Source organism: Lissotriton vulgaris, chromosome 9, assembly GCF_964263255.1.
Source record: "Lissotriton vulgaris chromosome 9, aLisVul1.2, whole genome shotgun sequence".
NCBI lineage: Eukaryota > Metazoa > Chordata > Amphibia > Caudata > Salamandridae > Lissotriton > Lissotriton vulgaris.
Window position 1 is genome coordinate 273572371 of NC_141697.1, and position 14639 is coordinate 273587009.

General features: G+C 47.8%; 1 protein-coding gene across 2 annotated transcripts in view; it reads left to right on the forward strand.

Annotated features, from left to right (window-relative positions):
* GSTZ1 (glutathione S-transferase zeta 1) overlaps positions 1–14639 on the forward strand; it is a 101306-nt gene that overhangs the window by 51521 nt on the left and 35146 nt on the right. Inside the window, exons 1-3 of one of the 2 annotated variants that reach the window (XM_086937549.1) lie at positions 9664–9810; positions 10879–10930; positions 14437–14504. In XM_086937549.1, coding sequence (XP_086793675.1) covers positions 9793–9810; positions 10879–10930; positions 14437–14504 — 138 coding nt within the window. In that variant the 5' untranslated portion in view covers positions 9664–9792. Of the gene's footprint in view, positions 1–9663; positions 9811–10878; positions 10931–14436; positions 14505–14639 lie in introns of those variants that run through there. The other variant, XM_086937550.1, reaches the window with a different exon arrangement.

Sequence of the window (14639 nt, forward strand, 5' to 3'; positions counted from 1 at the left end):
CTCCACCAGTGGCGGCTGGTGACATTTGAAAGTGGTGCGGGGGAAACTGATAAACATACTGCACCGTAACGAGCGAGCCCCTACCCCCTAAGGAGGGTTCGAGGGGATTTCCCCGCCGAGAAAATTTTGAAAAAATAGTGGGAAAATTGTGCATTTTCAAGCAAATTTGAGAAAGCAGGAAGGTTAATAAAGCAATTGTGAAAGTGCAGGTATTACATTATTATTGTTATTATTATTATTAAGACGGTCTTATATAGCGTGTAGTTACCCTTGGGCATCCCAGCGCTTATCAGAACAGGCAACGCTCATGTGAGTTCAGGGTCAGCGGTTAACAGAAAAGGTATGTTTTCAGATGTTTGCGAAAACGAAGGAGACAAGTCTCAGAACGCAAGCTTAAGGGGAGTGAGTTCCAAAGTACCGCGACATTCACGGAGAACCTTCTTCCCCCTGTGCGGGCCTTTTTTACCCTGGGTGTCTTAAGCAGATGTTTTTGATTTGAACGGAGTGTTCTGCTGGCCTTGTAAGGAGTAACCAGATTCTGCAGAACGGGGGGGCCTTTACCCTGCAAGATTTTATGTGCAAGGCAGAGAGATTTCAATTTCACCCTTTCCCGCACCGGTAACCAATGCAGTGCCCTCAGTGCGGGTTTAGCCGACCGTGACATGGGGATGTTATTGAGCACTCGTGCTGCAGCATTTTGAATTTGTTGTAGTTTATTCAAAGTTGCCTCGGGGGCGCCCAGGTAAATAGCATTGCTAAAATCCAATCTTGATATGATCAGCCCCTGGATCAGAAGCTTCCGAGATGGAAGTGGAAGAAGAGGCAGCACTTTGCGCATGGATCGGAGAAGGCCAAAACAGACACCTGCCATTTTAGTAGCCTGGGTCTTAAAGGAGAGATCTTGCTCCAGCCAAATCCCAAGACTCTTGATCTCTTCCTTGGGTTTTGGAGGCGATCCCAGGCAACTAGGCCAGACAGTCGAGGGGAGTGAGGATCCTTTATGCCCCAACAGCATGATTTCGGTCTTTGAACCGTTCAGCTTTAGTGCTGACTCCCCCATCCAGGTGTGAACTTTGGATAGGCAGGAGTGCAGCACGTGGGGATTTTCAGTGGCCTGTCATATAACATAGGTATCTGCTTATTCAGTATAACCACAGCCACAGAGCTTTCTAACAGCCTTCTGTGCTACCTTTCCATGAATCCAAACTTCAATTAGACAAAAAACTCTGATCTCTCTCTCTTGCTTGTGCAACTTAAATGTGGCATTCATCAGTGGTAAAAGCAAGATTGTGAGGGCTGCACTGGCTTCTCTTAGGCCTAACACTGAAGGATTGGAGTTCCTCATGTAATGCAACTGGCGCTATGTAAAGTGCTCTGATACCCTATATAAAACTCTATAAAAAAAGAAAAATACAGACCAAATAAATAAGAGATCCAGAATGGAAGACCCCTCAACAGAATCACACACAGTGTGAACATAATCTGCGTCTGGGCACGCAGCACGGTGCCCACAATAACACCATAAACTGGTGCGTGGCAAGAAGAGCACAATGGATGCACATGGAGGAGTGGCTCTTGACTGTGGTCTATTAATATAAATTAAGTAAACATTTTACTTGAGAGCAGAAGCCACAAAGCTGTCAGAAATAAATGAGCACGTGGGCGGGACTGCACATAAACCACAGACCCAAACTGACAGCGTAAATCAAATTTATTTGGACAACAAATCTGCAGCTTTAGTTTAAGAACATACAGTATGGCAGCCAAGCCTCACTATTACAACAACATACCCTAACTAATAACTCCCCCTGCTTTGAGTCACCCCAGAGTGCGAACAGTGCCCATAAAATTAAAAAATACCCCAAGACATAATTTCTACATCGTCATCTTCCATCTCACAACCATGCTTCACTAACCCACCCCTCACAAGCCACAAACATATCAAAATGACAAAAAAATATGCTCCGCTGTGTTTGCAGTGTATCTAGAAGAGGACAATCGGCCAGAATGTTACTTTGCAATAATGTTCATGCTAAGAGCATTCACTGAATTTTGGTGCAAGGATTCCACACTCAGGACACCTGCCCGTAGCTGTCCATACGCAGGAGGCTGCCTAAAGGAACCAGATGCTTCCTTCCCTCCAACCTGCACTAAATGTGGATGTGTGGCAGTAGGAAAACTGCCTTCCTCTCTCTCCATTTCCACACTCTTTTGCTCTCCTGAACATAGATGTCCCACTCCACCTGTGCTGCTTCCCCTTATCCCTGTATCCTGTAGCGTACCAAGGGTTCAGTGAACCACAATGCAGGAAGGAAATGAGACCCTCACCCCACTGACCACTGTCCCATAGTAAAAAACACAACCACTAACCATGGTGAACATTCCCGTTCCCTCACCCCTGGCCCCGCTGCACCTGCAGCACGTAAGGAATAGCCCTCTGAGTCCGCAGTTGAATGATGCATCCAAAGATCTCTCCTTTGAAAACTTGGCATCGACTTCCACTCTAGAACACTCTTAGCATAGGAGCAGAGAAATATAGGTACAGGGGTATGCAAGGAGAGTAAGACACAGACATGATGGAGGCACACGGACGTAGAGGTACACATGAGGGAGGCACAGGGACGCGGAGACACTGAGTTGTAGGTACTGGAGGAATGGACATAGGGTGGAATAGAATTTCAGGCATAGCCGGCCATGCATTAATCCTGGCAGGCATGGGTCATTCCTGTTACAGACGCTGTGGGTAGGTAGACACAGGATCTGTGAAGACACTGACACTGTAGGCCACCGTTAGTAGTTTATTAGCAGTGGATCACAGATAACTTTTACACTGTACCCTCCTCAAATCTGCACATAACTTTGCATTTTTATAACAAATGGCAGTGTTGTTATTTTATTCTTTGTCAGCAATCCTGCACTGTTCAGATTTTAAAACCTGGGGTTGTTTTTCATCCCAGGACAGTGAGACTCGGAGACGGACAGTCACAGGGAGATACAGGGAGATAAAGGGATCTTGGCATATGGGGAGATGCACAGATGGGGGATTTGTGAATGAGATTGCTTGGATAATGATTCACGAAGGCATGCAGGGGCAAAGGAGATGTGAGATTTTGTAATGTTAGGAGAGTGTGGATGGGCAAACGTGTGGATGGGAGGTACGGAGGTAAGAATTCATTTGAATGAGGAGGCATGTCAATGGAGATGATCACTGATCTGAGAAGTGCATTATGGAGGCATGGGGTGCATGCATAAGAAGCCACTGACGCAGGTTGGCACAGAACCTGCACACTGAAGAATGTGAGTTATAGAGACACAGGGTAAGTGGAGGATTAAATGACCCATCTCACTCGAACAACACACTGCAAATGTCTGTCGCGATCCGAAATGCCTCTACCTGATAGAAGTACTACGAGCAAGAAGACAAACAACCTGTACATGGCACTGACCACAATCATTTGGGTCAGGTCTGTGGAAGGTCAAAAGACCTCAAGGATAGAATGCAGAGTGCAAATGCAAGTCAGCCATCGCAGATACACAACAGCATGGAGGGCCCATAGAACTGGAAAACACAAATCTATACACAAATTGTTCATTAGTATTAGTATTGCAAGGGTTCGTCATGATTAAATGTGGAAAATGTCCCTATTACAGTGCTCAGAAAGGAGACAGAAGTGGAAGGAGGAACAAAGAAGAGAATGACGGTAGGTAGGCAAGTAGGAAAGGAATCTGAAAAGGAAAAACAGCTAAAATATGAAATACAAAAATAATAAAAAAAGGTAGAGTGCAAGAAAAGGGAAAATACGAGAGAAGAGAGGAAGGAAGAAGGTCCGTGAATACTCCTCTCACTCGACAAATAGCCAAAAATCTACCAGTTCTGTGATCAAATTAGTGGACTAACTCATGTTTTTAATTGCGTGCATAGAATTACTGGCATATTGAAGTTCAAACTGTGCTGGCCCACAGGTTAGCGGCATTGATGAGTATACAGTAGGAAATTCGCTTTGCTGTGGCTTAAATGGCCATCGGCAGTATACCATAGACATATAAGTTTTAAACTTGCAACTTGCAAGGGTCATGAAAGCCTGCTTGGAAAGTCTGCTTAGAAGCTACTAATTACAACAAATCGAGGCATTTTCAAGCATATTGTGATACAAGCTGTCATCCCATCAGAACAGCCAGTATTTACTTGTTTTTAATGTGCATTGATGGCTCTAGTGAGAGCAGTTCTCATACTAAATAGGAGCTGCTTCTCTCATCTATTGCATCAAGGTCTGTAACTGAAGTCTGTCTAGACTGCTTTAGGTTGGCATCTGCATAAAGTAACTGACAATGGGTGCACAGTAATCTGCAATAGCAACACATTTTCCATATGAAGCCACCCATTGCGGTTTTTCGACTGTGCGTCATAGTAGATTTGAATACCTGATTGGGACAACATTACACAAACCTTGGACCGATGGAGTTGGATTTTGTACACCAATTGGCATGCTAAGCCCAATCAATTAAAAAATTAATTTTTGCATTTACTCTGCAACGTACATATTACTTTTTGGTTAGAAATTGCCCAGTTCCGGTAATTTGTATTTTTTTTCTATACTTCATATCCATCAATTACAGGTTTGTTAGTCACTCGCTCTAATGGGATTTCCATTTATAGATCAAGACAGCCTGAACGAGGGCCGTACTGGGCAAACAAAAGCAGCCCATGCAGAAATTATCAAAGCAGCCCACTCCCTTTGTCTCCTTCATGATGTGAGAGTGGCCGTGGCCCGTAGAGGAGAGCAGGGTCGGCCAATAGGGTCACCAGGCAGTCAGGGCCCGATTGGCAGGTCTAACAGCCAGGTCATTTTTTTTGGGGGGGGGGGGGGGGGGGGGGGTGACTGTGGGCCGGTTTCTACTGTTGATTTTCTAATATTACCACAACACAAACTTTGGCGGCAGGCGCAGCAAGCACAAATCAATGCAGCATTGCATGACTCGCAAAACAAATTAAACAATTATATGGCGTGCAGTCTTTAAAAGTTCCCAACTGCCTGATTTGCACACATGGGGCCACTGTTTAGCTAGCCTATCCGCTAACGGCCGGGGGTACTTTTATTTTGGTGCCCCGGCTTGCTTTCTAATTCTGTCCCAGTCGGACCCAGGAGGTGGGGAGGGAGGGAGGAAGGAAAGACAGGCACAGCAGCAGGCCGCAGGCGCTCTGCCTGCTCAGTTTATTTCTCTGTCCCAATTAGGCCTAGTCCCAATCCCAAAACAGTGACCTTGCGCAAATAATACTATTATTGAGCAGCACAGGAGGAGCAGAGCCGGAGCTGAGGCTGATACTGGGGTGAGAGAGAAATAAGGAGTGGCAGCCAGGCAGAAGAAGAAACAAAGCGGCTGAGCGAGGAACAAAAATAAAGAGTAAGAGAGCGGGACACGGGGAGCACGAGAAAGTTATCTTGCGAGAGACAGACGGACGTATAAATAATAACTAAACAAAACAGCAGATTGGTCATCATGACATGATCATAAGTAAAGTTATAACTTACGTGGTGGGTGGCACTGGCAGCAGGCGGTCGAGTCCACACACACACTTACGACACAACGACTCCCAGTTCCACAACAATGAGTCTCCTCAGTCACGCGCCCACTGACTGACTCTAGTCTCACTCTCACTATGACTCAGTCATCATCACATGATCGTCGAGTTCACTACTTACTTCTGCTTTCACTTATGGTGTTGTTGTCGTGACTGGGCATCTGGCATCATGATTCCAGCACGCGCAGTGACGAGGGACAATGAATGGCCAATCACCGACGACAATGGCTCACAGCACCCACGCGCGGCACCATCCTGCTGCAGCAGCCAATCCTGGTGCAGCGTTAGCAGCACCACTGCGCCAGGATTGGCTTAAGAGCAGACTGGAATCTGCCCATTTTGAGACCCGGGGCCCGGGTCCATGCCTAGTATATCCATAGTGCTAGAGGGGAAGTCTAAAGTGTGCGCAAGCGCGGGCCAGTCGAAATCAATACTACTCCGGCCTTTTGCATGCGCACTCGCAGACTGTCACCCACTGGCCTGTGCGCTGCCTGCCTGTCGCAGCGCCAGCCCCACCCCCCACGGGCCGGCCCACTTCCTTATGAATGCCCGATCCTGTCGGGCTTCTCCCAGGGCATTAGTGCGCTCAGCGCAATTCATTTTTTAATTGGATTCAATTATACTTATTTTATTATAACATGTTGGCACTAGTGCAGACGGCGGTCGTCCAGGCTAGTGGGGCAACGCCCCCAATGGACGCACCACCACTGACCTTCAGCGGTGTAGATAAAATAAATGATGCATCACATACATTCAGCGGTGTAGGAGAAAGCACATGACGCCTAAACACATTCAGAGGTGCAGCACAGAACACAATTGCTCAGAAATCACATAAGCATAAACTCATAATCTGTCCCCAGGCCAACTGACCTCTCTGGGGCTAGGACACCCTGTGTCGCAATGTCAGGGGGGGCCTGAACGGAGCAGCTGCCCACTAAGTGCTGGGCAGCTGGAGCAGGGAGCCTGGCAGCAACATGCCTCCTGGCTCTCTTTTGGGGGCTCACAATAAAACAACTGTGGTCCTGTGAGCCTCGTGGGCTCAATAACAACTGTGGGGCAAGGAGGGAGCGGCCCGCTGTCTTCCGGGGCCGCTCTATCAATCAAAAATGCTCCCAAAGACGTTGGAGTCCCTCTCGGGGGACTCGAAAGGAAATGGCCACCGGAACCCTCGGGGGCTCTAACACACCGGTGTGCCCTAGATGAGGGAGTACCGCTCCGGGGACTAACACAGAATGCCCAGGAGCCTCTCATGGCTCAGAAATACTGCTGGGAACTGGGGGAGCGGCCCGCTGTCAGCTGGGGCCGCTCTACCACCCTCAATGCCCCCAAGGGCCTCACAGGCTCTAAAGAAAAATGTGGACCATCGTTGGTGCCCCCCCTCTGGGGGCTCGAGATCTCTGAAATGGCCCCGGAGCCCTCGTGGGCTCTGAACAATGAGGCCTCGCTGGGGCCTCTCAGCCCCCTCACAAGAAAGCTTGCACCATTGGGGGGGAGCGGGCACCGGCAATGTGCCCCGACGCCCCCCGCTTCACGCCGGCACTCACCGGCTCTTCCTGAGGCGGCGGTGGCAGGAGAGCTGCCGCTCCTCGGGACTCTCTCCCTCCGCTATCTTCGCTCGCTTCCCAGGGCTCTCCCTCGCTTCTGGGAGCCAGGGGGGGTGGGGTGGAGGGGGGGGGGGGGACGACGCCAGCTTCTTCTGCATGTCACGGAGCGCGGGTGGGCTCCCGTCCACTTCCGGTTTGTTGTCAGGCCCTGCCCACGTCACACTACTGCTTGCCTGGCTTCCGGTACTGGGGGCCGCCAATGGCAGCGCGGCCCTCTGTAGGGAGGCGGGCCCAGCGCCAGTGAGGCGATCTCCGGGCCGGCGACGGTGATTTCCTCGATGAGGCGGCAATACCGGTCGGGCTCCCGTGAATTAACCCCTACAGCGGGGTATGTACCTCATTTAGGGAAATTAAAGAAATAGCGGGGTGGGCACCTGCCAGGGGACAAAATAATGGCAAATAAGTGAGGTGGGCACTCGCGCCAAAAATTAGCCAAGGGGGGGATGCCCACACCAGGGAATCCCTCTGAGAAAAGGGCAGCATCGCGCTGCTCAGCCCCCGGCTCTCCCTCGCTGGGGACAGGCAACAAAGAACAGCGCCCACAGGGCGCTAGTGGCAGCCAAAGCCCTGGGGCAAGGGCCCAGGCACAGCAAAAAGGTCCAGGGATGGCGAAGACAGCGAAGATAGCAAAAGATCGAAAGATGATGCATCGTGAACACGTTACTACATTGACCAGAGTCCTTAGGGGCGACACCACCGGTGTGTGAGTAGTGTGCGACCCCACCCCCATTTGTAACATTAAAGCTCCCTTGAGCAGTTGGCTGACGAGCCTGGGGTCCTGCACCTACGTGCCTGAGTGGTACTAGACCTGGCAGATATTTGGCAGCCATCGGCAACCCCAGAACACGGGCTATCCCTGCTGACGAGGGGTGATACCCCGAAACACGTGCCCAGGGATGGCGAAGATAGCAGAAGATCGAAAGATGATGCATCGCGAACACGTTACTACATTGGCCAGAGTCCTTAGGGGTGACACCGCCGGTTTGTGAGTAGTGTGCAACCCCACCCCCATTTGTAACACAGCAAAAAGGTCCTGGAGGTCAGGGAGGTAATGCAGGGCCAGCACACAGGGCACTCCAGCAAGGAGACAGCCCCCATGGCGGCCCACCATCAGCAAGTCCCCCTCTGTCAGGGTTCAGGAAGTAGAGGGGTCATCCAGGGGCTGGGCAGGGTCCAGGGAGGCAAGCCTTCCCCTGGGCCCCAGCAGCAGCACGCCCTGGTTGATTCCAGTCAGAAACAAGAACATTTTACAAGAGGTCACAGCCTCTTTTTATACACAAAACTCCCTTTTGTCTGAAGGTGCAGGGTGGGGGCAAAACCAGGCGCAGCTGGTTTGGGAGCACTCTTGATGGGCTCGGCCTTTCTCACTATTCACTGGCCATGCTAGGGTCATTAGACGCACCACAGGGGGCGGAGCCAGCATTGTGTGGGGAAAGCCCAGCCCATTTCAGGTCCCAGGTACACTCCTCCCTCACATCACTCATGCTAATCTCAACACTCACCACCGGGGCAGACCCATCATGACTCATGGAGCCAGGCTCCCCAGCCAGCTCCAGCCAATCACAAGCCAGACACAAATTACACAAACATGCCAACTTCTAGAAGTGGCACTTCCACACTAGACACAACCATACATACATCATTGCACAGAATTTAATCACACGAGTCCGCACATACCAAACTCTCATCTGCACTCCCCACGCATCAGGAACTACCAGGGACACACATATTCCCCATGCATTCCTATGGGAGGGCAGGCCAATCACACACGCACTCAGGGAGCGCACGCACTTTACACTGCGACACAGTGTCAAAGTGCGCAAAGACCAGAAATCACTATAATTATTTAATAATATCAGGCAAAAAGTTCAGGGGTGAACCTGCCAGAAGGGCCAAGTCCAGCAGATTTGCATTAGGAAAGTGTAAGCTATTGGCTTTGTGAATAACAATGCAATTAATTTATATATTTTCAAAGCCAACACATATTTAAAAAAATTGTCATTTACAATACCAACAGCTCACACTTTCCTAATGCGAGACCTATTGTATTGCAAATGCTTGTTTTAGGAGGCTGCTTACAGGGGCTCTAGGAGCCAAGCCTGCCCGCCCCTTAACTCGGCTCTGTTAATTTGTTGGTTCGCCCACCTCAGATAAAGACAGACCATCGTTAACTAACATTGGTACAGCCAAGAAGACCTGGTTTGTTTTAAGTGCTGTTGTTGGTGTGCGATGTATTTAGATGACCTAACAGAAAACCTGCATCCCAAATACTTGTCAGGTGTCCCGCTGTTAGCATAGGTTGTTCTTGGGCCTCTTGTCTGACCACGCCCATTTTAGAAGCCCTCCACCTTTTTTCAATCCAACCCACTGAAAGCACCGCTGTGAACTGTTGCTGCACGAGTCTCGCTTGCCGTCCGCTCTGGGGAAGTGATACTGGACTGGGCCCTTCACCGCCTCCGCTCTGTTCACATTCAAGGCTGGAGCCGAGAGGAGGGGCAGAAGCCTTGCCCCCATTGGCTGGCGGGGATTCCCCTCCACCTCCTCCTCTTCCCCGAACTCCGAGAGCAGTAGACTTTCACCCCTCCACGGAAGGACGCGAACAGGACCATGCAGGGCCCAGGGAAGGTGAGCAGAAAGAGCGGCGATAAGAGTCCGACTCTTCTAAAAGGAGTTCGGTCATATGTTGAGCTTGTCAATGAACGCCCGGTGGGGTTGGGAAAGTAACTCAGCACAAATCAGTCGCTGCCTAAGAAACCCCTGAGACTAAGGCAGCTGTGTTCACTTTACAGGGTGCATCTCTGCAAGACCAATGGAGTAAGAGAGAGGCCGCCGTAGCTTAACAAATCACGTGCAGCCCTATCCCCTATCCCCTGTCCACTGTACTCCTGGTGCAAACGATTCTTGGTTTGTCTAGGCGCTTTGCAAATTACAAGCAGAGAGCATCATTTCCTTACCTGCCAACTCATACGGTGCCATAGCGTGGCACACTATGCCACAGTGTGTGACACGATATCGGCCTCCTCACACGGTCTCCGGTGAGGAGCCGAAATCACCCCCTGGCGGGAAAACGAGCTTAAAACCACAGCAAATAGTGGGTTTCTACTTTCTAGCTCGTTTTCGAGAGACTTTGAACTTCCTATGTCCGTTAAGGAGTGTGGAAACACCCCAGGGCATCGGCACCAGCCTCCGCAATCTTTTCTTTTTGGTGGGGTGTCAAAAGTGCCTCTTGGGTACTTCTCGGCACGAGGCCCTGCCACCTCCTCACACTGTGACATTGTTCTTCAAGACAGTTGGTAGGTACGGATTACTAAATGACTCAGCAGTCAATCCCACGCCCTGCATGCTGCAAGCAGAATTCTGCACCAGTTTTATTTTCCTAGCTGGCTATCTTCGTATATTTTATTCACGCGTCTTACTTCATTGCCCTGAACTCCGAATTGGAACAGATTGTCTCTGGCCAGAGGAAATGATCACTCTGCGCCACAGCGTGAGTTTCCTGAAAAAAGGGGGAAAAAAAGATCCATAACCTCTAGGCACAAATAAACGTAACATTTTCACCTATTAGCCCATGTCCGATTGTTTAGAATGTTATACACTTTGGAAGAAAACAGGGCAGGATTCTTTTTTGATGCTTTATGTACTTATTTGTTTCCCTGAATGCTTGATTTACTAATTTATTCCCTTGTTTTTCAGCCAGTCCTGTATTCGTATTTCAGGAGCTCCTGTTCCTGGAGGGTGCGCATAGGTGAGACATGATTTCCGTATGATATGTATGTATTTGACTGTCTTGTAAAGTGGGAGTGTGGGCTCGCTTTACTAGCGGACCTAATTATTATTATTAACATCACTGTTATTATCTTAAAAACAAGCCGCGTGATAATTAAGATTGTTATTAATGTCCAACGTTAACGTGCAACACCGAAAACGAGAATGTATTGGCAGCTTCCAGTGAGTGAACTCTTGAACCGCCGTGAGTTGAGCTGTGCTCCTCAGGGGTGGGGGACATCAGAGGGGGTTTGGAATATGTGCTTTAAATGAGCGGGCACTGAGTACCTGCCCTTCTTTAATTTGAAATGGAGGCCCCCTGCACTTCTCAGCACTGCTGCAATATATTTAATGGGAGAGTGCCGGCACTTCTCAGCACTGCTGCAATACATTTAATGGGAGAGTGCCAGCACTTCTCAGGACTCGGAGCAATCAGATACTTTAAATGGCGAGTACCAGCAGGGATTTAAGTGGGCCGGGTCTTGTCGGTGCTCCGCACCAGCAATTCTAAAAAGCAGGTGTTGAGACGGGTCCTTATCGGGCTCTCCATTTTCGCCCTCACCCTCATGATGAAAAAATAGTAATCCTATCCCTGCAGTAGTACCACCCTTCACCGCCTTTGATGTAAAGTCAAAGATACTAGTTATTGTTCTTTCACAGTTTTATAAATTCAGAACTGAAGTATTATCAAAGTTATATACAACAAAACCATAGTTGTTGCTTATTTATCTTAGGCAACTAACAGCCATTGGCAAAGCCAATAGTCCTGCCTTTTTGTAGGTATAATGTTACGTGTTTTATTATATACATTGATGCTATAACAGAAGCAGCACATCACCACTTTGGGCGCCACACCATGCTAAACCCAGATTATTAGTTTACATGTTTTAAGACACTCCCTAATTACATCGACCACACCGCTTTGAGAGACCCCTCAGTATTTTTCAGCCCACTTAAAGCCCTGAGTACCTGCACTTCTAGATTTCCAATCAAAGCACTTATTCGAATATAAGTCATTTGCCAGTGCCTGAGCTCGGCTGTTAGAGCTTGGAGTAGTAGATTCAATCACACAGAAGTTAGCCTGAGATGTGGCTGACTCCGCCCCATCCCTAGTGCCCTGCTGTAGATGGGCTCACAGAGGTCTTTGGCCCGGATCCCTCTCCTCCCACCTTACTAGTCTTCACATTGCCCCCTTTCTCCCCTCTCTACAGTATTTTATAGGACATCTGGAAGATATCACTACTACACAATCCAGATGTTCCTTCCCCTGACATTCCTCTCTCTGCAGCATATTGATTGCATTTCCTGTATTCCAAACGCTGTCTCTACGTTGGTCCTGGCCTTAGCATGTTTCCTCCTCATTGTTTCTAGATCTCATGCCACTCCAAGGTTACTTCAGACTGCTCAAAAAATGGTGTTTTACATTCTATGATGCGCATACTGTGGACACCTGTGAATTTCTCTTCCTTACACTAATGGGTAGGCTTCAGATCATGCTTCTGCCCTTTCTTGGCACTTTTTTATGTTGAGTCTACCAGACCGCGCCAGATCTATTGTGAACAGTAGACTTACCACGGCCCATTGCTTACCATGGTTGGCTTTATTGTCGGTGATATTTGCTTGCATCTTATTCAATGGCTTGCCTTCCTCTTTTTGTGTCTGTCACTCACCTGCAGCCTAGGCACTTTACAATCCTTTTGATTCCTTCTGAATCCTTCCATTGCTCACATTTAGGGAATTGATTTTTTTATTCAGTACTGCATGAGAGTGCATGTGTTTTCCAACTCTCTAATTTTTTGCTGCTTCTCTTCATTAAAACTCTCTGCTGTGTTGCGCCCCACACCTCCCATCTCATTTGTAAATGCACAGCAATAGGTCTATTTTTGCTGGGCTATGGCTAGAAAGCACTATAAGAGTTGTTTTTGTTTTATCTCCTGCATTCCACATTTTGCATGGAAACACCAGCTTTAACGCATAGACTTTTATGGCGCCGGGGGGAAGAACCATCTGCTGCACTTAGCTGGCCTCTGAGGTAGGTGTCCTTATCATGACACTTCACTTGGAGGCTCATGAATCTCTTCCCTGGGCTACTACTGAAGGCCAAATGGCTAAATCCCACAGAAAGTAAATTAGGCAATAGCAAGATTTTCCATTTACAATGTGACATTTCCTTATTCGTTTCCAATCGTGAGTAAAAAGTATTTGAAAATAAACCATGTCATTTTTTAAGCCATACTTTACAGGCAAACATTGGCAAAGCTAGCAACTAAGGCACTCCTAATATAAAGATAAGAACTATTGGCATTGCCAATTTTTTTTGTAAGTCAGAGGTGGGCGGAGCCACCGAAAGTTCGAGACAGGATCGAGTAGGATTCCTGTCTCTGGCTCAGCTTGGGATCTTGGAACTCTTAGCCTAATAACGAGCAGAACTTTCACAGGACACATTAGGGCTTACTGGCGACAGATGCCGACCACTTAACACGGGGTTCCAGGTTCGAATCCTGTCTCCAGCTCTGTATCCTGTAAATCTCAGCAAATTTCCATGTGCCTGAAAACAGTGCTCCTATTATTTGGGCAAAGTTTGCAATATGTAAAACTGCCAAAAAATAAAATGTGAATTCTACGGGTCACCCCACGCTCTGTCATCCTCCAAGAATTATAGAGAAATATTAACATTTGATCTCAGAAAGAGATACCCATCTAGTGGCTAAACTGCATAATCAGAAACTGAAATATCTGGCCCACTTCCATACTGACCAAATTGTTTGTTCCTAGGCAAATACTTTATTTGGTCAAGTCTCCTTTTAGTTCATTTTCATATAACAAAGTACCTTCAAATACATGAACTGAGGATGTACACTGTCCAAAAACCTCTCATGTGTTTGATTTGAAAGACTATAATGTTGCCCCATCTATAAAAAAAAATCTAGGCCACATACAGGCTACACATGACAACTGATTTGCCTCTCAGTTTACTAATTGCACATGTGTTAAGGAAATACTCTTTTTTGAATTTTGAAGAAATCTTATAAGATTCTAGCATATTTGCTTCAGGATATACATGCCAAATGTTTTCAAGGCTAAGCTTGTGCACAGGCTCTTAGAGCCAGAGCTGGCTTTGACTTGCATCTGGCTCCACTGTCATTGTTAATTTGTTGACTATTCCACCTCCTTTGTAAATAGCAGTTATTACCATTACCCAATGTAATGGCTCTCTGTTTACCAAACTTAGAGGTGTAGAAGGCTGTGTTGGCCTTATAGGGTTCTACCTCGTGAAATGCATATCGCCACATTTCACAGCAGCGAGTGTGATACAGATAATGGCTTAAAGGTATGGTCTTACGGGCGGTTGGAGAAAGCAAATTATCTTTGCAATATGGCCGTTTCCTCAAATGTAGATGAGTTGTCATCTGGTGGGTATGTTGCTATAGCCACTGCCTGGTGATATTAACCTATTCCTAACTTTCTCCTTTTGTGTCTCTGCAGCACTCGTTCTGAAGGATATTGAGTATGACTTAGTCCCTGTTAACCTGATCAAAGAAGGCGGCCAACAGGTAAAATATGCCTCCTTCGGCAACCAGCATTTTCATTCATCTTGTGCAGTGCACCAATGTCTGTTAAACTAACAAATTCAGAAAGTTTGTTAAAACTATGATTTTTAATAGAAAGTCTTACTTTTGATTTATGCT